General features: G+C 40.9%; 1 protein-coding gene across 1 annotated transcript; it reads right to left on the reverse strand.

Annotated features, from left to right (window-relative positions):
• Positions 1-19,500: 19,500 nt before the first annotated feature.
• On the reverse strand, positions 19,501-20,457 carry LOC149437078 (taste receptor type 2 member 8-like). Its single transcript, XM_089661157.1, has one exon. It carries the CDS (start codon positions 20,455-20,457, stop codon positions 19,501-19,503), a length of 957 nt encoding a protein of 318 aa, XP_089517283.1.
• Positions 20,458-25,743: the final 5,286 nt, after the last annotated feature.

The following is a 25,743-nucleotide window of genomic DNA, read 5'->3' on the forward strand; positions in this document are numbered from 1 at the left end:
TGCTGCTACTGACCTCCTCCCCCATTTAACCACCATAGCAATACAGACCACCCAACCATTCCCATGCAGCCACCTGAGCACCAACCCCCAACCCCCTCAAACACCCACTTAAGGCAAAAATCAGAGTCTTCCTACGGATAGAATAACAGGAATTTTAATATAGCTTGGGTTGCTCTGCCTATAAAAAGCAGTGAGAGGCTAATGTTGACCTCAGCTGTCTTTGGCTGTTCAGATATAAACGGACATTAATCAGCTGTGGTTAGGGACAGCTGTTTGTTCCCAGGGTGCAGACAGATTGCGTCCAGGGACAAACATCTATCTCTAACTAAAGCTAATCTCTGGATGTGCCAACAGCATGGAACTGCTGCCGCCTGTCATTGTTTTGTATAGGGTGAGTAGCCACAGCTATTCACAAACACCTGTAATTCTGGCTGCAGGAAGCCTCTGACATATTCTTGAATGCAATTATCAACCTATATTATTGTAAACTTTTCATCCAAAGTTAACATGTGAAATGTGGAATAGATTCTCTCTAGAACTAATTCAGAGAAGATCAGTAGAATGTTGTAGAAAAGAGCTGAAAGCATTCCTAAATGCACAAAATATTCCTAGATACTAACATTTATAGGCAATAACACCAGGGCAGGGGCGGACTGACAACTCATGGGGCCCCCAGGCAATAGGGGATCATGAGTACCGGCCCCGTTGCCGGTACCATGTGACCTGCTGTGACCAATCACAGCAGGTCACATGACAGTTGTATACAATGGATGGCTTCATTCATTCCATCCATTGTATACTAGTGTGTCTAGCTGTGAATGGTCACAGCGATCACATGCACAAGCTGTGCCAATCACAGCCCAGCTGTGTCATGTGATTAGCCGTGGCCAAATCACAGCTAAGCACATAAAAAAAAACCCTGAATGAATCGATGTCATTCAGGTAAATGCTTGCTTATAGCAAAGTAATTCTTTGCTATAAGCAAATTGTGTAAAAAAAAAAAATACTGATTACTTCCCCAGAGTAGTACTACTATGTTACTATGGTAAAATTGTACTGCTTTGGTCATAGTGAAATATAAAAAACAAATCTTAATAAAAATAAAAAAATGTAATAAAAAATTAAAAATAAAAAAAAAAATTTTTTTTTTTTTTTAAAAATTATAATTTTTTTTTTCATACTGTCACCAGTCAGTGTCCCTGATCACCGCCATGCCAGTTATATGATGACGCTGTACTGCACTGGTGACAGTATGTAAAAAAAAATAGTGAAAATAATTTTTTTAATTTTTTAATTTTCCGAAAAATTATGACAAAAAAAATACAACTTCAAAAAACTCGCCATGCCTTTTATGAAGTACGTCGGACTGTCTACTTTGCAAAAAGGGGTCATTTGGGGGATATCTGTACTATTCTGACATTCTTGGACCTCAAGAAATGAGATTGGCTGTCAGTACTTCAGGATTGATCAATATTCAGATCTATACCATAGTTTGTGAACTCTATAACTTTCCTACAAACTAAATAATACATCCTAATTTGGGTTATTTTCACCAAAGACATGTAGCAGAATACATCTTGGCCTAAATTTATGAAAAACAATTATTTATTTGCAAATTTTTATAACAGAAACAAAGAAAAACATGTTTTTTTTCAAACTTTTCAGTCTTTTTTTGTTAATTTAGCAAAAAATAAAAACCCCAACGGTGATTAAATACCACCAAAAGAAAGCTCGAGTTGTGTGAAAAAAATGATAAAATTTTAGTTTTGGTACAATGTTGTAAGACCGCGAGAGCGCTGAAACCTGAAAAATGGCCTGGGCAGGAAGGGGTTAATGTATAAGGTTCTCTGCAAACATTCATAAACATTCAGTAAAGTCCAGCTTTAACACAATCTGCATATAAATGTGTCCATACAGTAAAGAGTTCTGATTTTGCTAAATAAATTGTATTCATTCCAAAAAATGTCCATCAAACCAGAACAGCAAACCCTATTGCAGCTATGTTAACTTGTAAAGAATGTCCACAGTTGTTGGTTAATGCCCACTTGTTGCTCATTGTTGTGGATCTTGCCACCTCCTAACCCATGACAATCAATACAGGCTTATGAGTGGGTCCACTGGGCATAAGAAACAGGGCCACATGATGGGATAAAAGTACAAATTCCTCCACTTAGAAGGTAGTGTGGGTTCTTCAGAAGGGCTTGTCTACTTGCCATGCTTTTATCATTGCTACTGCTAGTGACCCCTGACATATTCTTATACACAGGGTGTCACCAGCATTAGAAGTGCGGTAAAATTTGATCACTGAAGGTAGAGGCAACAATAAAAACCTGAGATTCCAGACCTTCCCTACTGTGCTAACAAAAGATGTTTGTATTGGAAATTTCCCTCTGGTGACTTGGGGGGAAGGTAGAACTGGGAAATAATATAAAGGATCCCAAATCTAAATATAAATCTAAAGGATCCCAATAAAATCCAGACAGATGGCCTTATTCATCCCCATATAAAAGTTGTTCCTAGACTTTAAAGTTATCTTTTATATGTCCACTCCTCCACCCCCAGCCCAAGTCTTACATTTACATGTCCTTGTTGCTCTAAGACAGGGGTAGGCAACCTGCGGCTCTCTAGCTGTTGTGGAACTACATTTCCCATGAGGCATTGCAACATTACAAAACTGACAGTTACAGTTATGACTTGCAGAGGCATGATGGAACTTGTAGTCCTGCAACAACTGGAGAGCCGCAGGTTGCCTACCCCTGCTCTAAGAGAACTGCAGAGCATGCTAGACCTCCAAATGTTTCACATCAGAGCTCTGCTTCTTATGGCCATGCAGTCCACACTCCTCATTCACCTCTATCAAAAGGTCGTCCATCTTACATGCCAGTGGTACAAAACTTTTCAGGGGTATGAATGGAGATTGTGATGAAGAAAACCAGAGCCCAGCTGGAAGATATTTGAGATGATTTTTGCTGGAGTTTGGAAAGAGAAGACCTGTGGGAGATCTTTGTTGAATGGGCCACACAGCAAAGATCTTCAATTAGTAGGGACAGGTAATTATAAGACTTTGAGGAGGAATTGGGGATAAGGTAGATATACAAAGGAGAACAATAATAAAAGCGCAGTTATTGTTTAAGCCACTGCCAAAATATATATTAAAAAAATAATTAAATCTGCAATATATAGGCAAAAGATTGTGGACAACCCTCCAAATCAGCTGCTTCCATCGAAGGGTACAGTTAATGCTATAGCATACAAAGACAATTTTAGATGATTGTGTGTTGCCAACCTTGTGGTATTAGTTTGGAGAAGAACCTTTTCTGCCACAAACCATATAACAAAAAATTAAACACTACACTACTACTACTACACTGTTTTAAATATACATTTCCACACTTCTACATTTTATTATGTCACCTAAGCTTTACATGTATCTATTTGCTTCAAGTACCTAAAGATCAGCCATTTCCTTTTACTGGCCAAAACTCAAACCACATGTTAAAATAGCAAGGAATCCCTGTTTGAGCTTCGGGTTATAGAAGATGATGACAGCAGAATGCAGGCAAGGATAGACCATGTTCAACATTGATGTGAGTGATTTATATACAGATCCATGCCTCAGCATACCTGAGACATCCAAATTGACAGATAAAGTAAACAAGATATGAAGCAAAAAGAAGATGGCCATGCTTTTGATTGCATTGTAATGAGTCTTCGTGTCTGGATTTCTAAAACTTGTCCCAACACCGCTCATGTTTTTGATGTGTTTCCAAAGAGATGGAACAGTCAAGAAGAATGCAATGGTGAATATAATGAACGGTGGTGAGGAACCTATGACATAAGTCACTGGAATTGTTTGTATTGTTATGTTCTGAACAATGCCATTTGTAGCAGGTTTCAATTGAGATGGAAGGAATTGTAACCCATACGGCACACTTAACACCAAAGAAAAAAACACGCACAGTCCAAGAAACCAAGGTGTCAACTTGGAAATCCTCTCCTTGAGATAGATGAACACAACATTCTTGTAGTTTGCAATTTTCACACAGTAATAAACACAGAGTAGACTGGCAATCCATATTGAGATATAGTTCATCGTTATCCTGGCCAGGCCAAAATAATTGCTTAAGTAGCTTAGATGGACTCTTGACAAAAATGAATGCAAGATGAAATGTACACCAACTAGACCCTGATGGATCAACCGGGATAGGCAAAGACTAGTGACAATTTTATCTCCAGTGCAAAGGCAATTGTTCCTCATCCAGGTCTTGCACTTCATTAGCACTATGAATCCATTGAGTGTCATGCCCAGAAAAATATTAACCAATAAAGCAAATTTTAAAAACGCCTGAAAAATGGACTCCATTATTCAGCTGTGGCTGTCCTGGCAAGTAAGGAAAGCGTGCATTACCTAGACACAATCTATATACCGAATGTTCCAAACCCTAGTGGTTTACAGGTTCCTGGTATCCTTGTACTAGTTTGATTAATATTTAAATAAAAAAAAACAAAATGTTTGTTTTGCATTATTGAGACTGCATTTATTTTTGGTTTATTATAATTGCAGCCAAGGAGTTACATGGATTGTTTCAAATGTACTACTGTACATATAGTATATATATATCTATATATATATACTGTATATATATATATATATATATATAATCCTGCAATATAGTCCTCCAATATAGAAGGATATATATATATATATAAAGGATTAAAGGATAGATAGATAGATAGATAGATAGATAGATAGATAGATAGATAGATGGATAGATATGAGAAGGATAGATAGATAGATAGATAGATAGATAGATAGATAGATATGAGAAGGATAGATAGATAGATAGATAGATAGATAGATAGATAGATAGATAGATAGATATGGGATAGATAGATATGGGATAGATAGATAGATAGATAGATAGATAGATAGATAGATAGATAGATAGATAGATAGATAATCCTCCAATATAGAGTATAATAAAACAAATGCTTTGTAGTAGATGTTAAAACAATTGAGGTGATTCATTTAAAAAAAGATGAGAATCTTCACATAAACAATTCTGTGAATATTCACTTTAATTATCCAAATCATCAATGAAAAATAAACTTCTCTTCACGCTGAAAACCCACACATGAGCAGATTAGTAAACGGAAATTTGCTTTTACACATGATTGGATAATTGAAGTGAATATTCACAGTTCATTATGTGAAGTTTCCCAACTTTTTAAAGAAATAAGTCCCATTGTCTGTTTAGACAACAAATAGTACATTTCAGTATTGACATCTCTAAATATCCTTTTTTCCATAAAAGCTAAAGTACAGTAGATCTAACCCGAATCACTAAAAGCTCATACAACCTCCACATTTTAAACTGATTTAAAAGTACTTTTCAATCTTTTTAAAAATAATATCTGATGATCCTGCCATAGAAGCATAGAAGAGAAAAATAAAATCAAAGAATAATCTACACTGGGATGAAAAATGTGCACAGGATAAAGCAGCCACCTAACAGTTGTGATACCATTTAAATAGAAATGAAAAATAAATCACAGCAGTACTACATATTCAAGCTATAACGTGAATATACACACAATTCACGTATAAATAAAAACGCAAAAAAGATGCTTACTTGTGAACCATACTGTATACCAATTAAAGTGAATGTGCAAAACACACTATAAATTAAAATACAAATGCGGTAAAACAAACTCAAAACCTGTTCATAAAATTTCCACAAATTGCTCTATAACAGTTACATAGTTACATAGTTAGTCTCGCTGAAAAAATACAAAAGTCCATCCAGGTTAACCATAACAAACAAAAAAATGTTCATATGCTAGCTCAGTGTGCTTCCACTCTTCTGTAGACCAGTGTTTCCATGGCGTGGCTACAACATGACGTCATCACGCATGCAGTCCGACAGGAGGGCAGCACTGAAGATCAACTTGCTACACATGAAATAAATTACTGTAGTGATGTATATTTTTGGCCGTATTTGTTTATGGGTGTAATTTGCAAGTTTGTAATAAAGACTTAGTCATTACATCCGTCACGATGGATCTGTACCGTTTTTTCCCTTGGTAGTGATGCCAGGAGAGATGGAGGAGGTCCATACTTGAAACGCAGTTCACATCAGGACATTTGTGCGCTGTAGACCATTTACAGTATAATTTAAGTTCCACATCATCTGGTAAGAGGCTCTTTAATGGTGGTGCTTGGTGGTGGAAACACTGGTCTACACTTGGAAATTAGCCTGAATGTCGTTGACCATCTACAATTTAATGGTCTACGCCATTTGGTAACAGGCTCTTTCAACTGGGGTGCAACATAATGGAAACACTGGTCTACACTTGGAATTTAGAAGAGTGGAAGTACACTGAGCTAGCATATAAACTGTTATACAACAAGTTGTGTAAATTTTATGAACCGGTTTTCAGTTTTTTTCTAACTGCATTTGTATTTTCGACTTATAGTGTATTTTGCGTTTGCGCTTTAATTGATATATGGTTCATAAGTAAGCATTTTTTTTCGCACTTTATTCATATATGAACTGTGCATATGTTCATGCTATATTTTGAAAATTTTGTGCTGCTGTAATTAATTTTTTATTGCTAGCAGAAATAGGTCAAGTGGACTATCAAGTCAGTTTTTTTCATTTGTTTTTCATTTTGGTGGTGGGGTGGGGGGGGGGGTATTTTGTTTTTGCCATTTTGTTCGAGTATACTGTAGATCTAAGTTCATCCCAAGAATGTTTAAATTCACTTACTGTTGACTGATTCACTACCTCTGCTGGAAGTCCCCTCCAAGCTTCAAATAATCAACTACTCTTTTGGTAAAATAACATTTTCTAAGGTTAGTTTTGAACGTTCATCCTGCTAGTTTGAGGTCACATTCCCTTGTTCTTGATCTTATATTGAAAACAAAACTATCCTCTTGGGTAGGGGGTCTCTAAACTTTCTACACAAAGGGCCAGTTTAATGTCCTTCGGACTTTAGAGGGGCCAGATTGTTACCAATGCCCCAATCCTTGGTATTAGGGGGAGAAATAGTGCCCCATTATTGATGTCAGTGGAAGGAATCATGCCCCATCGTTGGTGTCAGTGGAAAGAATCATGGGTTGGGGCCAGGATCATCTTACTTCACTCTGATTGGTGGATGGTTTTCTTAAATAGTTCTCCAGTTTCTGTCACAATTTGTCACATGCCTGATGAAGGGGTCCTGCGAGACTCCGAAACGTTGCCTTGCTGTAACTATGTAATCGTTCATTAAAACGTTTAGACCCATATTGGTGATCCTCGTTGTGCTGGTGACATTCTCCCTTGCTGATTCTATTCAGTTCCAGCTGACAGTCGCTGCAGCACTCACTTATACACACAGCCATTTTTAATGCAGGAATGTGTGCGATTGGATTGTACACTTGCAGTGGAAAAAATAGTGCCGCATTGTTGGCATCAGTGACAAGAATAATGTCTCAAGAGCCAGACATAGGCAAGCAAAGGGCCGCATCTGGCCCCCGGGCCACAGTTTGGAGACCACTGCTCTTGGGCATTATTCATGTCCTAAATGTATTTAAAGGTTTAATTCCTTTTCCTGGTGGATTTACATATTAATGAGTGACTCAACTTGGGAAGCTGTGACCAGAAAAAGACAATAGGGGGTGGGGGAAGATTATTCGTTGTTCACCAGTATTATCCGGGGTCTCCCTTCAGTTGATCTTTCTCCATCACTGGCTTACCATGTCTTATTCTGTAGTGCACCTTTGTATGGGGGGTGGCCATACTGGTGGAGGCAGTACTTTATTTTCTCATCGTTTCTCTGCCTTTTGGCTCAGATCAGGAAGAAAGCTGGTGTCCCTTGGATCGAGAGGATGGGGGGGAGCACCGGTTAGTATTTTCCTGATGTAATAAGGTGGGAAGGATGAATTGGTTTTGTTTCCTTCCAGGTTTAATCCGGCTTGCTTCACAAAGCTTGTCTCCAGGTGAAGGCAAGGCTCTCCATAAGTTCTACTGAATTTGGCTTGCCTGGGGCTAGGAGGTGCAAGGAGCTACCAGTGATGTGCCCCCTTGGGGTGGCGTCCTAGGGGTGCCAGAAAAAGCACTTTCGATTGCCCCACATCATGCTTTAATTGGCTCTAGGACACATCCATAGCAATTGACATAGCAATTTATATACTGGCTAAATGCCCATTGTGTGTATTGCACATTAGCACTTTTTTGTATTTCAATATTCATTTACAAGCACTTACACTGCATATGTGGGATTTTTTTTTGTCTTTGCACAGATACCAAGGTTGCAGGTTAATGGGGCCTGCCCTTATGTTGGGGGAGGGGTGTTCTGTGGCCTTCAAGTCTTTTGGCTCTCCTCAATTGGAGGGGTCAGAGCTGGGAAGCAAAACATGTAGGGTCTGCCAGAGGAGGGCTGGAGTCAGCTGCCAGACTCTGCTGAATGAGGAGACAAGGGGAGGTGGAAGCTAGGAGGGCTGCAACTGCACAGAGAGGCACAGGATCTGTAGGAGCAGTTCTGTACTAGTCTTTGCTGCTGACTGTTGAGACAGGTGGGAGGGGCACAGAGATGAACTTCTCCACAGCTGCACAGAGAAGCACAGGATCTGTCTTCCTCTCTGCTGCCGACTGCTGAGACAAGGTGGGGGCAGATACAAGAGTGGTGTTGCAGCTGCAGGAGAGGTGTGAGGACCACATGAAATTACCGGGTGTGCCGGATTAAACCCATGGGCCTTATGTTTGAGACATGTGCCATAGGGGAATCAGGACCTCCTTCCTGCTGCTGGTGATTCCTCTAGTGGTATAAAGATGTACTGTATTTAGAGGAATCAGGACTTCCTTCCTCCTTCTGGTGACCCTCTAGTGATATAAAGATCTATATAGAGGAATCAGGACCTCCTTCCTCCTGCTGATGATCCCTCCAGTGATATAAAGATCTATATAGGGAAATCAGGACCTCCCTCTTCCTAGAGGTGATCGCTCTAGTTATATAAAGATCCATATAGAGGAGTCAGGACCTCCTTCTTCCTGTTGGTGATCCCTCTAATGATAGCTAACAATCTATACAGAGGAATCAGGACCTTTTTCCTCCTGCTGGTGAACCCACTAAAGATAGAAAGATCTAAATATAGGAATCAGGACTTCCTTCCTCCTGCTGGTGATCCGTCTAGTGATGTAAGAGCTATATGGAGGAATCAGGACCTCCTTCCTCCTGCTGGTGATCCCTCTAGTGATATAAAGATCTATATAGAGGAATCAGGACCTCCTTCCTCCTGCTGGTGATCCCACTAGTGATATAAAGATCTATATAGAGGAATCAGGACCTCCTTCCTCCTGCTGGTGATCCCACTAGTGATATTAAGATCTATATAGAGGAATCAGGACCTCCTTCTTCCTGCTGGTGATCCCTCTAGTGATATGAAGATCTATATAGAGGAATCAGGACCTCCTTCCTCCTGCTGGTGACCCCTCTAGTGATAACTAAAGATCTATATAGAGAGATCAGGACCTCCTTCCTCCTGCCGGTGATCCCTTTAGTGATATAAGGATCTATATAGAGGAATTAGGTCCTCCTTCACCCTGCTGGCAATCCATCTAGTGTTGCACCCCAGAATTATTTTTGTTTTTTTAGATATTTTTGTGTCCCATGCTTCCTTGTCTGGTTTTGTGCTTTTGTTGGGAGATCTCACCACTGGCCAGGTTCAAGCAGTGCACATAGCAATCAGCCAGAGTAAACCAATAGATACTGGGTGCTGTTAACTCTTGGTGTAGGGCTTTGCAAAAAACAAGTTAAAATGAAAGTGTGTGCAGCAAAGTCCCTGTTCTCTAAACTCCCCCAACCCCTTTACTTAATCATTTTAATGGGTAACACTTAAAGCCCTAAACAGCTGAAAAATTATCTTTTGCAATGGGGCTGGACTCACACTGAAAGGGTTAATAGCTTATTTTAACTAGGGAAGAGGAGAAACAGTTTTACAGTTTTACCAGATCCTCCGCTCCCTCAGCAGATGGTGCTCCCCCATGCTCCAGCAGTGGATTGTCCCTGGCTGTCATCACAGCCAATGCAGAGCTATGAACCCTGCTTTAGTCTTGATGACATAGGGACCCTAGACTGGTGTAGCATAGGGGGGAAAAAAGCTTAGAAGACCAATCAAGCTGTGGAGAGGAGCAGAAGATCAAGTAAGTACATTTTCTTTTTTGTGAAAAATGTGACTCTGTTCACCAGCAGTGAACTAAAACTAAAGCTGCAAGCAAGGATACAAAAACTGACTTACTGAGGTATCTTAATTAGGAAAAGAAAGAAGAAAATGTGCTCACATAATAACTGAATAAAATCGCCAATATCACTTTAAAACCATTCCAAAACTGTTCGGGTAGATAGCTCTAACATCATCAATATACAGATACCCCCAGATGCAAGGAAACCTCTTTCTCTTGAGCAGCATGCTACCAAGCCTGGCTCTACGCATTTCGTCATTCTGATGCCATCAGGTGCACCAGGAAAAGCAATGAGTGTGTGCCCAAAATGGGTTCAGGGGAGATGTCTGCTGTTACCCAATCTTATCTCACTGAATTGAACTTCCTATGTGAATCGGATCACAATTGGTGGATTTGTATCACAGTTTTATTCCTGTACCTCTATATGAAGACTACTATGTGGTGATATTGGATTATAACTACACACGTCTATGGTTAGCACAATTTTGATCTGTGTTAATTTGGTATTTTATAGTAATAATTTTTTGGCATAATTTCACACACATCTTCTTTTTTTATTACCCTTTTCTGCTGTTATACGTATTGTGTAACAATATAATGCAATGCATAGTTGTCAGAGCTCCAGGGTATGACCAGAGGTATGTGACTGACGCAGGGAAACGCAGGCTTCAGATAAGTTATAAACAATATAATTTATTAAAGACTAACAATACAAACATAAACGCAGTGCAATACTAAAACATAACACAGTGCAAATGAACCAAACCACCCACAGATAACAGTACATACAATGCAAGCGTCGTCAGGCAGGCCAGGTCAATAACAATCGGGCAGGTAGGTACAGGAGGTCAGGCAGAGAATGGTCGGGGTCACAAGCCAGGGATCAAACAGGAGAAGTCAGCAGAGGTCCGGATTAGGCAGGGTCAGCAACGAATCAGTCAGACAGGGACAGGGACAGGAACAGGAACAGGGATGCAGGTAACAAGATACAGGGCCCAGGAAAAACACACACCAAGGCAGAGACTGCAGGTCTGGCCATCCCTTAAATACACCTGCATAATCAGCTTCAGGTGTTTGGCTGGCTGCAGGGTTGAGTCTCTGATTGCTGGGAGCACCCGCTGGTTAGCCCTGGTACTGCAGCCCACAAGGCAGGTGAGTCCCACCATTACTGGCAAGTCCATTCCTGACAATAGTTATGGTTAATGTTGATATGCTGCCATATTGTGGATATTTTGGTTATGGCACCTTCTTTTTCTCTCTTCCATCCTGTCAGCTTCCATTAGCTAGTGATGTAATTCCTCTTTTCACTCTGAATTCTTGGGATAAATATGGCTGCTAGTCTGTAGGTCACATATAATCTGCTCGCATCTGGGAACACATTACCATGTTATGACCTGCAAATACCATCCTTTCATTCATCTGCTACATCTTGTTGTCTGATGTACCTCCTGCATTACAATAAAGATTCATAGATGAGAAAAACAGGTGTTTGGTGAGTTCAGCTATTTAATAAAGACTGTCTGTGGTGATTGTATCTGCTTATACAGGCCAGGCATAGTGGTCTCAGCAAGGGATAAGTCAATAACACAAGAGTTGGAGTCAGAATTCCTATGCCAAAACTAGCAATTTATCCCTGCAGTGCATGACCAGCCCCACTGAAAAAGACAATTTTTTAGTTTCACAGACTTTTGTTTTTTTTTTTCTGTTTTTTTAAACTTTATGTTAAGAAAAAAACATAATTTACCTCTATGCTCAATAGCACAGTGGCCTGCGCTATTGCACATTGTAGCTTTTTTTGTATGTTGCAATGCATAAAATTGCAGACATGCTACATTTTTATACATCACATACAATCGCACTGTATGCAGTGACGAGGGCATAAGGAGAACAATTGTTTTCTCTTAGGCATCAAGGATGTTACATAGTTACATAGTTAGTTTGGCTGAAAAAAGACAAAAGTCCATCCAGTTCAACCACAGAAAAAAAAAAGTTATAAAAAAAAAAAAAAAGTTATAAGTATCTAGTACATCCTACAGTGACCTCCCTCCCAGGACCTACTGTCCTCTTCACTGCCAAGTCCCCTCTTGTGTATATGACTCTTACTCCTGCTGTGAGGGACCCCTACTTCAGTGATTACTGTAATAGCTTGCAGACATGCAAATGGAAACACAAATGTAGGTCAGGTACATGTACAGTGGGGCAAAAAAGTATTTAGTCAGCCACCAATTGTGCAAGTTCTCCCACTTAAAAAGATGAGAGAGACCTGTAATTGGCATCATAGGTAGACCTCAACTATGAGAGAAAATGAGAAAAAAAAATCCAGACAATCACATTGGCTGATTTGGAAAGAATTTATTGGCAAATTATGGTGGAAAATAAGTATTTGGTCACCTACAAACAAGCAAGATTTCTGTCTCACAGACCTGTACCTTCTTCTTTAAGAGGCTCCTCTGTCCTGCACTCATTACCTGTATCAATGGCACCTGTTTGAACTTGTTATCAGTATAAAAGACACCTGTCCACAACCTCAAACAGTCACACTCCAAACTCCACTATGGTGAAGACCAAAGAGCTGTCGAAGGACACCAGAAACAAAATTGTAGACCTGCACCAGGCTGGGAAGACTAAATCTGCAATAGGCAACCAGCTTGGTGTGAACAAATCAACTGTGGGAGCAATAATTAGAAAATGGAAGACATACAAGACCACTAATAATCTCCCCCGATCTGGGGCTCCACGCAAGATCTCACCCAGTGGGGTCAAAATGATCACAAGAGAGGTGAGCAGGACCACATGGGGGGACCTAGTGAATGACCTGCAGAGAGCTGGGACCAACGTAACAAAGGCTACCATCAGTAACACACTATGCCGCCAGGGACTCAGATCCTGCAGTGCCAGACGTGTCCCCCTGCTTAAGCCAATACATGTCCGGGCCCGTCTGAAGTTTGCTAGAGAGCATTTGGATGATCCAGAAGAGGATTGGGAGAATGTCATATGGTCAGATGAAACCAAAATAGAACTGTTTGGTAGAAACACAACTCGTCGTGTTTGGAGGAGAGAGAATGCTGAGTTGCATCCAAAGAACACCATACCTACTGTGAAGCATGGGGGTGGCAACATCATGCTTTGGGGCTGTTTCTCCGCAAAGGGACCAGGACGACTGATCCATGTACAGGACAGAATGAATGGGGCCATGTATCGTAAGATATTGAGTGCAAACCTCCTTCCATCAGCAAGGGCATTGAAGATGAAACGTGGCTGGGTCTTCCAACATGACAATGATTCCAAACATACCGCCCGGGCAACGAAGGAGTGGCTTCGTAAAAAGCATTTCAAGGTCCTGGAGTGGCCTAGCCAGTCTCCAGATCTCAAACCCATAGAAAACCTTTGGAGGGAGTTGAAAGTCCAGCAACAGCCCCAAAACATCACTGCTCTAGAGGAGATCTGCATGGAGGAATGGGCCAACATACCAGCAACAGTGTGTGCCAACCTTGTGAAGACTTACAGGAAACGTTTGACCTCTGTCATTGCCAACAAAGGATATATAACAAAGTATTGAGATTAACTTTTTCATATTGACCAAATACTTATTTTCCACCAGAAATTGCAAATAAATTCTTTCCAAATTAGCCAATGTGATTGTCTGGATTTTTTTTCTCATTTTGTCTCTCATAGTTGAGGTCTACCTATGATTCCAATTACAGGCCTCTCTCATCTTTTTAAGTGGGAGAACTTGCACAATTGGTGGCTGACTAAATACTTTTGTGCCCCACTGTATGTAAACAACAACTGCACCACACATTTTAGGTCTTACCACAAATCCTGTTGTAAAACCAATAATTCTAGGTCCACAATTCATGGTTAATTCTAAATTGATAATCTGTAAAGGCCTATGAACAATTTTGAGTAACAAAATTTATCTCCAATTCACAGCCTGAAATTTTAAGGCTTCACATTCTTGGTTTCTATTTAATCAACACAACTCCATATTTTATATTTTACCAAAATATCTGTATTATATTAAGTTTGTGTCAGGAACCATAAACCAGGCGGACACAGAAAGTGCAGTTAAAATCACACCTTTAAAGAAATAGCAAATATAACATAGATCAGGAACTTAGTCAAAAAAGAAGCCAGGGTTTGGATGCCAGAGCGGGGTTATCAGACAAGCCAGGATCAGGAAACCAGAAGTGACTGTAGTCAGGAGCCAACAATCAGGAACAGGAACCAGAAGAGAAGTCAGCCAGACCGAGTTGTACACTGAAACACAGGCAGGAACACACTGGAGATCATAGACCACGCAATGGCAAGGCGGAAATGACCTGAGGTGCTAAAATATCAAAAAGGTCTGGCTGTAGGCTGGACTAATGAGACAGGTAATGATACCTAGGTGAGTCACTGTGGAGACAACGAGTGGCTGGTAATTAATCGACAGCTGAGCAGCTTCTGAACACTAAAAGAAAAGATCTGCTTGTTAAGTAGCAGGAGCCCAGCCCTGACAGTTTGTTTGCACTAAAATTCATTTCAGTATATTGTTTTTCTAAAGATATGCATTTTGGGAAAGTATCGTGTGACATAAAAAATTGCAATTGCCAACATTTTATCCTACAGGACCTCTGCTTTCAGAAAATATATTATCATTTGCGGGTTTTAAGTAATTTTCTACCAAAAAAAATAATGAACATTTTACCATGCGTGTAAACATTTTAAAATATTGCCTGGACATCAAGTGGTTAACATTTTTTTTCTTATATTTTTTTTAACACTGCATATTGTAAAGACAACCATTTTTGATAGGTCTACTAAAATGTTCTGTGTCACCTTAGCAAAACATGCAATACTTAGTAGTTTAAAGCAGTATTAAACCAAAAATATAATATATTGCAGCTTACCAATCATTATATGGTGGCTGCATTAGTTTTATTTTTATAGGCTTTTCTCCCCTCTGTTTTTACCTGCTGATCTGGCCAGTAACATACCTTCTGTATTACAGTGCCTAGCTGTACTAGCAGATTCAAATACAATAACAAACTGAAGCCAAAGTAAAGCAGTTACCATTTTTTTTGTTTCCTTTGACATAAAGGTTTTACGCAAATAAATAAAAGATGATCATTATAAGAATGCCTTTCAGTGATAAATGGTTTGTTTCATCTCTATAACTGCATGAGAGCTTGTTCTGCCAGATTTACTGGTTGGATCACCAGATTAAAATGGAAAGAAAGCCTAAAAAGAAGACTAAAGCAGCCATCACATCTAAGAATTGGTGAGCTGCAATATAATAAACATTTGCTTTTGGGTTTAATAACACTTTAAATAGAGTTGGTCCTGATCAGGGGCGGACTGACCATTTGGAAACTCTGGCACTGCCCGAGGGCCCAGGGTCAGTAGGGGGCCCCATGAAATGCCCCTGGTACCTTTTTCATAGGCTTTTTTGAGTTTGGGCAAGGACACAGGGGCCCCATGATCCCCTATTGCCCACAGACCCCATGAGTTGTCAGCCCGCCCCTGGTCCTGATTAGGCTTGTGATGGAATCAAAATGCTTTTCTTTCTTAGAAAAATATTACAACTGTATGTTTATCAATGAAAAGTTATATTTCCCTCTTTATTTACCACTTGAATACCAGTCTGTAATACCTCTTTATTACCCGTCCAATTTTGCCAATTTTTGCTGTATTAGTTTTTCCGAGAATTACCCAAATGAATTGTAAATAATTTTTGAGACAGATAGACCTTTCATTTGGTGATATTTAATAGCCAATTTTTTTATTTTTAATATATAAAAGGTAAAAAAGGCCAAAACTGGGTTTTCACAAGGTACATAAATCAAGACATCGAAATTTGGATAACGCCTATATGGTAACCCCTTGGTGCCAGTGTCTCACAGAGCCCCAAGGAGTTTCAGATGTCGGGAGGTGGGACGGGATTTGCAGTCACTGTGATCACATGATCAGAAAGCTTCCGGTCGCAAGTAGAGATCCAGAGCTTTCCATTAGCCACCGGTAACTGTGCCTCTCGGCGTAGAGGGCCACCCACCAAGAATCCGCATATATGCCTATGGCCATTGGGAAAGAGTTAATAATGACATACACAATATATTAAGACCTGAAGTAACCTTTCTTTTTTGAGGAAGCCTCCAAGGGAAAATTTAGAAAGTGTTGATGCAATAATAGGAAAATGCGTATGATATGCAACTTCTAGCCCTAATATGAGCTGTGTACTATGTACCTGACTTTCTTACTACTCTTTAAATAAAAATGTACAGAAATTCTAAATTGGATTTGCCCAATTGGAATTGGATCTCACAATCAATGGTGGTCAGGTGCATTTTAAACTCCCCCAAAAACAATCCTACAATCATTGGTGCTCAGTGGCCCTTAAAACTCCCATCTTTAAAACGGAGCTCCACCCAGAAGGGGAAATTCCGCTTTAAGCCTTTGCTTCCCGCTCCCCATTAAGGATTGGCACCTTTGGGGAGCGGATACCCGAATTTGACAGGTACCCACTTCCATTTCCGCTGCGATCGCCTATATGATCGGAAGTGGAAGTTGTCCTCCCTTGTGGGACACGTAACAGGTCCCCGAAGACTACGGGGCCATTCACAAAGCGCAGCACTTCTCGCACATGCGCAGTGGGCACCCGGCAGTGAAGCCGCAAGCTGTCACAGCCGGGTGCCCACACTGAAGATGGCGGCACCAGGGAGAGAAGACGGCCGGCGAAACCAGCGGTGGTGAGGACATCGCTGGACTGAGGGACAGGTAAGTGGCTGTATTTTAAAAGTCAGCAGCTACAGTTTTTGTAGCTGCTGACTTTTAGTTATTTTTTTTTCAGGTGGAACTCCGCTTTAACTACTTGAACTCTAGAAGTTTTTACCCCCTTCATGACCAGGCCATTTTTTCTTATTTAGCACTGCGCTGCTTTAACTGGTAATTGCGCTGTACCGAAATTAAATTTGTATAATTTTTCACACAAATAGGGCTTTCTTTTTGTGGTATTTGATCACCACTGGGTTTTTTGCGATATAAATTAAAAAATGACCAAATATTTTGAAAAAAAAAAAAAAAAATATATATATATATATATATATATATATATGTTTTTTACTTTCTGCTATAAACATATCCAATAAAAAAAAATATCTAATTTCTTCATAAATTTTGGCCAAACATGTCTTTGTTAAAGAAAAATCCTGCTAAGTGTATATTGATTTTTGCGTGAAAGTTATAGCTACAAACTATGGTATATATATCGGAAATTTTTTTTTATATTACTAATGGTGGTGATCAGTGACTTACAATGGGACTGCAATAGTGCGGCGGGCAATCTGACACTAACTGACGCTGGGGGGAACTGACTAACTGCAACTGACATCACCAGCGACACTAATGCATTGCTAATACTATACACTGTCAGTGTACTAATGACACTGGCTGGGAAGGGGTTAACATCTAGGGCGATCAAGGGGTTAAATGTGTGCCTAACAATGTGTGTAATGTGTGTGTGTGTGCTGCTTTTACTAATAGATCTCTTAGTTTCTCATCCGTTGCAGAGATGAGTAACGGAGAGATCGTTCCCACTGTACAGAGCTCTGTATTGATTGTCCACACAGGGCTCTGGGCTGTGATTGTACACAGCCGATCAGCAGGTCCTGGTCATGAATCGTTGGCTGGGACTTGATAACAGACTCCCACTGTGTACAATCACAGTGGGTGTCGGCTGGGAGGGGGACACAGAAAAAACAGAAAGCAGGCAGTGACATATCAGTACTATGCTTTGCCTGCACAGGCTGCAGTGTATTGTGGGTGGGCAGTCCAGAAGTGGTTAAAAAAATCCCACATCTATTGATAGTCAGTGGCACTCTTAATATTACTAATATTATTATACAGGATAGCACCCACAGTTTGCACAACACTTCACAATATAAATCCTTCAATTTTAGGAGGGTTCTGCTTATGGAGCTTACAATCTAAAAGGGTGAGGTGGTACAAAAGGTAATAGCTGTGGGGGATGAGCTGATGGAATGGTCAACACCTTTTAGGTGGAGGTGGGGTGGGGTGGGCTTCTCTGAATCAATACATTTTTAGAGATTGCCTAAAGACGGCAGGGTAGTAGATAACTGGGTAGATTAGGGTAGGGAGATTTAGAGAATGAGAGAGGTTCTGGAGAAGTCCTGGAGGTGAGCATGGGAGGAGGTGATGAGGGCTAGAGAGAGCTACAGAGAATAAGGTCTTGGGAGGAAAGAAGTGGATGATTTGGGAAATATGTTGAGATGAGGATGGTGATGTAGCTGGGGGCAGTATGGCTTGGATGGCTCTGTATGTTGAAGTCAGTGTTTTGAATGGTGTACATTGGGCTAGTCGAGGCCAGTTGAGTGAGGCAGCAGTCACAGATCAGTTAGTGCAGGGGTGTCAAACTGGTGGCCCTTCAGCTGTTGCAAAACTACAAGTCCCATCATTCCTCCACCTTTGGGAGCCATGCTTGTAACTGTCAATCTTGCAGTGCCTCATGGGACGTGTAGTCTGACAACAGCTGGAGGGCCACCAGTTTGACACCTGTGAGTTAGTGGATCAAGGTGGATAGGTCAATCAGTCCTCTAAAAAGCCATATAACAATCACTGCTGGTTAGTGGCACGTTAAACCCCTACAAGCTAAAAAAAAAAAAATGACCTCATCATCATTGGTGGTCAATGACACGTTAAGACCCATGACACCCCCAACTACTATCTGTCACAATCCTCCATCCTGCAGTGTTTACAAACATTCAGCCCATTCACAATGAAGGAAGTCATTTACTACTTGGGGATGACTGTAATTGGTTCAAAGGGATCATAAAGTACAGAGCCACTTTCATTGGCTCTGTGTTCATGACTATAATGTGTTGGCTTTCTAATTTATACAACACTAAATGGAAAAATATAGCAAGTTTGATGCTTTCCTCCATGCACCTCTAGAGCTCTTGAAAAAAGATCTGAGCTACTACTCCTGTTCTTCAGAGAGTTGCCTTATGTCTTATATCAGACAAGACACCCAACTACGATTCTCACCAGATCTAGTGTTCTAGAATAGGAAAGGTCATTTTTTGCTGTCTGTGTCCCATTGGTGTGATTTCCCTTAATTTCCTGTCCCAACGACTCAAAAAATGAGGAGTCATCTCTACAAAGTTACATTTTCATTTTGATCTCTACAAAGTAATAATACAGGGAAGATTAAACAATTTGTAAAAGTAAATATATTTTAGTTTACAATCTTATATTTTAGTATGTCCTCCAAGGTATTGATTTATCTATTTTCATCTAGATTCAAGGTGTGATTATTTTTTTTCTCATGAGAAAATCTTAAAACACACATGAAGAGGTCAAGAAATCCTTTCTTAAGTTTCCTGTTGTAGAAGATGATGACAGCAGAATGCAAAAATGGATAGAAAGTAGACAATACAAAACTGGCTGTATTATACGGGATCCCGATTTCCATCAAACCTGAGAATGTTATATTTATACACAAAATGAAGAGGATATGAAGTACAAAAAAGGCAGCCATGCTTTTTATTGCGTTATAATGGGCTTGCATGTCTGGATTCCGAAAACTTGCCTCAACGCCGCTCATGTTTTTTATGTGCCTGCATAGAGATGGTACGGTCAAGAAGAATGCAATGGTAAATATAATGAATGGTGGTGAGGAACCTACGAAGTATACGTAGGGGCCTTCCCTTTTTCGCTTTGTTGTGTTTTGCAAGTCGTCAATTATTTTGCCTGTATAGTCCGAGGTGAAGAAGACCAACCATCCATAAGGCAGACTTAACAACATGGATAAAACCACAGAGAGTCCAATGCACCATGGCACCAGCTTGGACATCCTTGCCTTGAGATAGAGGAACACAACATGCTTGTAGTTTGTAATCTTCACACAGTAATAAACACAGAGTAGACTGGCCAGCCAAATAGTAATATAGTTCAGGATTATTCTGCCCAGGACGCAAACTTGGTTGGCATAACCCAGAAAGAACACTCTTGGCAAAAGCCATTGCATGATGTGATGTATGCCATACAATCCCTGGAAGAACCACCTGGAGATGCACAGGCTGGTGACAATTTTGTCTCCCGTACGAAGATATCTATTCCTCATCCAGGCCTTGCAGTTCATCAATACTATGAATCCACTGAGTGCCAACCCCAGGATGACATTAACCGACAAGACAGTCGTAAAAATAACCAGGACAATGGACTGTAATGACTGCATAGTTAAAAAGTCATTTGGGATCTTGCTTCAGGAAATATAGGCAAAGCTGTGGTTACAGCTGTGACTCTGGCTGGCCGATGAGTGTTTTACACAGGTGCTGTGCATTTATATAGTTTTCCAAACATGTTTATATTTTACATATTGTGATGTACTGATGGAACTAGTTTGATTAAAATTTAAATGGGAGGAAAAGATATCATCTATTTTGCTTTACGTTTTGCATCACAGAGTCTGCATTCAGACTGGTTTGGTTTTTAATGATAAATGATGAGTTATAGGGAATTACCAAAACTTTATAGAGTCTTGATGAACACCAAAAGATCTTCCCCTATTTTAACCTTTTGTGATATAGGAGCACTGAACTTTATGGTGGTTTGTTATAATGTAATACATGGTGTGCTGCACTGGTCCTGGAGGCTGCTCAGGAGCAACCATGGGGTCCTGCTAGACCCTTGGAGGAGTTTCCTAAAGTATTGAAAAAATGGAAGTGCCACACTAGTTTATACAGTCTATTACAAGATTTTATTTTGCAACAACTAACGCATTTTGCAGACTCAAGACTCCCCCTTCATCAGTACTTGTAGAATGATAACCATAGGGTAAAAGACGGGTACCTGGATGATCTGTATACACCTAGCAGTTCAGGACAGTATACAGTCAGGTCCATAAATATTGGGACATCGACACAATTCTAACATTTTTGGCTCTATACACTACCACAATGGATTTGAAATGAAACTAACAAGATGTGCTTTAACTGCAGACTGTCAGCTTTAATTTGAGGGTATTTACATCCAAATCAGGTGAACTGTGTAGGAATTACAACAGTTTGCATATGTGCCTCCCACTTGTTAAGGGACCAAATGTAATGGGACAGAATAATAATCATAAATCAAACTTTCACTTTTTAATACTTGGTTGCAAATCCTTTGCAGTCAATTACAGCCTGAAGTCTGGAGCGCATAGACATCACCAGACGCTGGGTTTCATCCCCGGTGATGCTCTGCCAGGCCTCTACTGCAACTGTCTTCAGTTCCTGCTTGTTCTTGGGGCATTTTCCCTTCAGTTTTGTCTTCAGCAAGTAAAATGCATGCTCAATCGGATTCAGGTCAGGTGATTGACTTGGCCATTGCATAACATTCCACCTCTTTCCCTTAAAAAACTCTTTGGTTGCTTTTGCAGTATGCTTTGGGTCATTGTCCATCTGCACTGTGAAGCGGCGCCCAATGAGTTCTGAAGCATTTGGCTGAATATGAGCAGATAATATTCCCGAACACTTCAGAATTCATCCTGCTGCTTTTGTCAGCAGTCACATCATCAATAAATACAAGAGAACCAGTTCCATTGGCAGCCATACATGCCCACGCCATGACACTACCACCACTATGCTTCACTGATGAGGTGGTATGCTTAGGATCATGAGCAGTTCCTTTCCTTCTCCATACTCTTCTCTTCCCATCACTCTGGTACAAGTTGATCTTGGTCTCATCTGTCCATAGGATGTTGTTCCAGAACTGTGAAGGCTTTTTTAGATGTCGTTTGGCAAACTCTAATCTGGCCTTCCTGTTTTTAAGGCTCGCCAATGGTTTACATCTTGTGGTGAACCCTCTGTATTCACTCTGGTGAAGTCTTCTCTTGATTGTTGACTTTGACACACATACACCTACCTCCTGGAGAGTGTTCTTTATCTGGCCAACTGTTGTGAAGGGTGTTTTCTTCACCAGGGAAAGAATTTTAAGAATGTTCCAAACAGTTGTTTTGGCCACGCCTAATGTTTTTGCTATCTCTCTGATGGGTTTGTTTTGTTTTTTAAGCCTAATGATGGCTTGCTTCACTGATCGTGACAGCTTTTTGGATCTCATCTTGAGAGTTGACAGCAACAGATTCCAAATGCAAATAGCACACTTGAAATGAACTCTGGACCTTTTATCTGCTCATTGTAATTGGGATAATGAGGGAATAACACACACCTGGCCATGGAACAGCTGAGAAGCCAATTGTCCCATTACTTTTGGTCCCTTAACAAGTGGGAGGCACATATGCAAACTGTCCTACACCGTTCACCTGATTTGGATGTAAATACCTTCAAATTAAAGCTGACAGTCTGCAGTTAAAGCACATCTTGTTCTTTTCATTTCAAATCCATTGTGGTGGTGTATAGAGCCAAAAATGTTAGAATTGTGTCGATGTCCCAATATTTATGGACCTGACTGTAGCTCACCATGTGGTTACTGTTCTACAAGCCCTGATAAAAGGGGGGTGATGAGCCCCTAAAATACATTTGATGTTGCAAAATAAAATCTTCTAATGGACTCTGCAAACTAGTGTGGTGTTCCTGTCTTTTCCCCTATTTAGAGTCATAGTAAAGTCATAAACAATCAGTCTAATCTTTTACGTATATTGTCTTTCTTTTGTATTATGGGCAGTATTAAAAAAAATGTAATTTAAAATATTTACATAGTTACATAGTTAGTCTGGCTGAAAAAGACAAAAGTCCATCCAGTTCAACCATTAAAAAAAAAGTTATACTCCTATACCCACAGTTGATCCAGAGGAAGGCAAAAAAAACCCAGCAAAGCATGATCCAATTTGCTCCCGCTGGGAAAAAAATTCCTTCCTGATCCCCCGAGAGGCAATCTCTGAACTGATGATCAGTGTAGCCCCAGCAGTGCCACCTGTCAGTGTCCATCAATGCCAGCTGTCAGTGCTCATCAGTGCCACCTGTCAGTGCCCATCAGTGCCACATCAATGCCACATATCAGTGCCTATCAGTGCACATCAATGCCACATATCAGTGCCCGTCTGAGCTGCATTTCAGTGCCACCTATCAGTGTCAGTCAATGCCACCTATCAATGCCAGTCAGTGGCACCTATCAGTGCTGCCAATCAGTACCACCTATCCGTGCCAGTCAGTGCCGCCTAACAGTGCCAGTCAGTGCAGCCTATCAGTGCCACTTATCAGTGCCACCTAACAGTGCCAGTCAGTGCCGCCTATCAGGGCCACTTATCAGTGCCGCCTATCAGTGCCATATATGAGTGCTGCCTTTCAGTGCCCATCGGTGATGCCTGTCAATGCCCATCAGTGCCACCTACCAGTGCCTCCTCATCAGTGCCCATCAGTGCAGCCTATCAGTGCCCATCACTGCAGCCTCATTAGCACACATCAGTGAAGGAGAAAAATCACTTAGTTACAAAATTTTATAACAGAAACGTGTTTTTTTTTTTAAATTTTCAGTTGTTTTTGGTTTGTTTAGCAAAAAATAAAACACCCCGAGGTGATTAAATAACACCAAAAGAAAGCTCTATCTGTTTAAAAAAAATGATGAAAATTTCATATGGGTACAGTTTTGCATGACCGCGCAATTGTCATTCAAAGTGTGGCAGCGCTGAAAGCTGAAAATTGGCCTGGACAGGAAGGGGGTATGAGTGCCTGGTAGGCAAGTGATTAAACTTTATATGTTAATAAATGGGGTACTAGTTAGCATTGTCAAAGCAGATGTTTATTTTTAACAAAAAAATTACCAACGTCTTGTCATGAATTGCATTTTGCTCTCCCTTTCTGTAACCTAAAGCAGATGCAACAATCAGTCTTCTCAATAGGAATCATAGGTGTTCCATGCTATTGGTAACTGCAGAATAACCCTGTCTGGTAGGCTTGTAGGTAGAGAAAAAAAATTAGCAAAGCAAAGCCCAGAGCAAAGGTTGTATACTGTATGTTTTGTGCTACCCCAGCAGGAGCTGCTGGTCAGGACGAGTCTTCTGCTTTCTACCTGGACCTCCTCAAGAACTTCATCCCCTCTGGCACACTAGGCTACGTGTATAAACAAGCAATGTCACAAAAAAAACACTAAAGGGACACTCGGTACCCAGCAACAGCTCTACATCAAATGAACAGGCACTGAACTGGTTATCAAAAGCAAACTTTGTATATTGTCACAGCATGAATAGTAACAAAAAAAAGCATATAGATGGGATGGCAAATATAACAACACAATTTGACATAAAACAAAATCAGTGGTACACATTAGGCATAAAATGACATTCAGCATATACAGTAACAAAGTAATCAAAAGGCAACAATGGATAGTAATGTAGAATAGTTAACTGCATTCAGAGGGCTATACTGTCAAAGTGCCATACTGGTAACGGTTAGGCCTAAGCTTACTGGACAGAGGCACCCGTTGATTGAATAATGAGTAGGGGCTAGAAGAATGGCCTGATAAAATTGGGGGGGGGGGGAACATTCCTTCAGATTGCTCTTCTACTGGTTATTGTTGGGGCCCTTTAAGAAGCGTTGGTGCACTTATCGATAGTCTTGACAAACCAGCATGCAGTAAGGATGCAGTATAGATGCTGGACAGGTTCAGTATAAATGCTAGATGAGGCAAAGATGCAGTATAGGTGCAATATACTGTACGTGAGGTAAAGGTGCGGTATGGGAGTGGTAGAGGTGCCATATAATCAATATCCTGCCTCTAGTGTCTCAGTTCTTGCAAACAGTGTGAACAATGGGAAGTGAGTCCTCTCTCCAGTTCATGTGGTGCAGCTGTGAACTTTCTCTATGAAAAGAGCTTCCTCTGAAGAAGAGGGTGAGATGAAGCTCTGGTCTTCCTGCGGCAATGATGCAGATGCTGTGGTCCATGTGGCTCTGTGTTGGGTGTCTCTGCTCCCAGGCCTCAGGTGTCTCTGATCCCAGGCCTCAGGTGTCTCTGATCCCAGGCCTCAGGTGTCTCTGCTCCCAGGCCTCAGGTGTCTCTGCTCCCAGGCCTCAGGTGTCTCTGCTCCCAGGCCTCAGGTGTCTCTGCTCCCAGGCCTCAGGTGTCTCTGCTCCCAGGCCTCAGGTGTCTCTGCTCCCAGGCCTCAGGGTATCAGCATGCAGATAGATGAGCTCTCATCGGTTGCCACAGTGCTAAAAAGAGGTTTCTCATGCAGTACAGTAAAAGACCTCTCGCCACAGCCCCTTTCCTTTAGTGCCATCTGGGAACTGTAAAGGGTCCATTGGCCCTATCCTATGGCTGATGTCTCAAACTACAACTCCTATGATTCTCAGCACCCTGCATAGGAGTCCATAGGCTTCCTGGTTATAGCTCTCTGCCTGCTGGTTGGAGGGGATAGTGCAGCATGGCATCCAGCATCTCAGTTGAGGGTAAAGAAACAAAGAGCACTGTCTCCTTCTCCGTGTTGTTGTAGCCCAGCACCTGGCTACATATGTTATATGTAAGTATTGCCATGCTCATGTCCACTCCACAGCTACCACAGTCCTCTTTGGCTAAGCTTGCTTTATAT

Source organism: Staurois parvus, unplaced genomic scaffold (assembly GCF_062004578.1).
Source record: "Staurois parvus isolate SC_StPar_1 unplaced genomic scaffold, SC_StPar_1.0 ptg001317l, whole genome shotgun sequence".
In the NCBI taxonomy this organism is placed as follows: Eukaryota; Metazoa; Chordata; class Amphibia; order Anura; family Ranidae; genus Staurois; species Staurois parvus.

Excerpts from the sequence above, each read along its gene's own strand:
- LOC149437078 (XM_089661157.1), bottom strand. The coding sequence starts at position 20,457 with ATGCAGTCATTACAGTCCATTGTCCTGGTTATTTTTACGACTGTCTTG.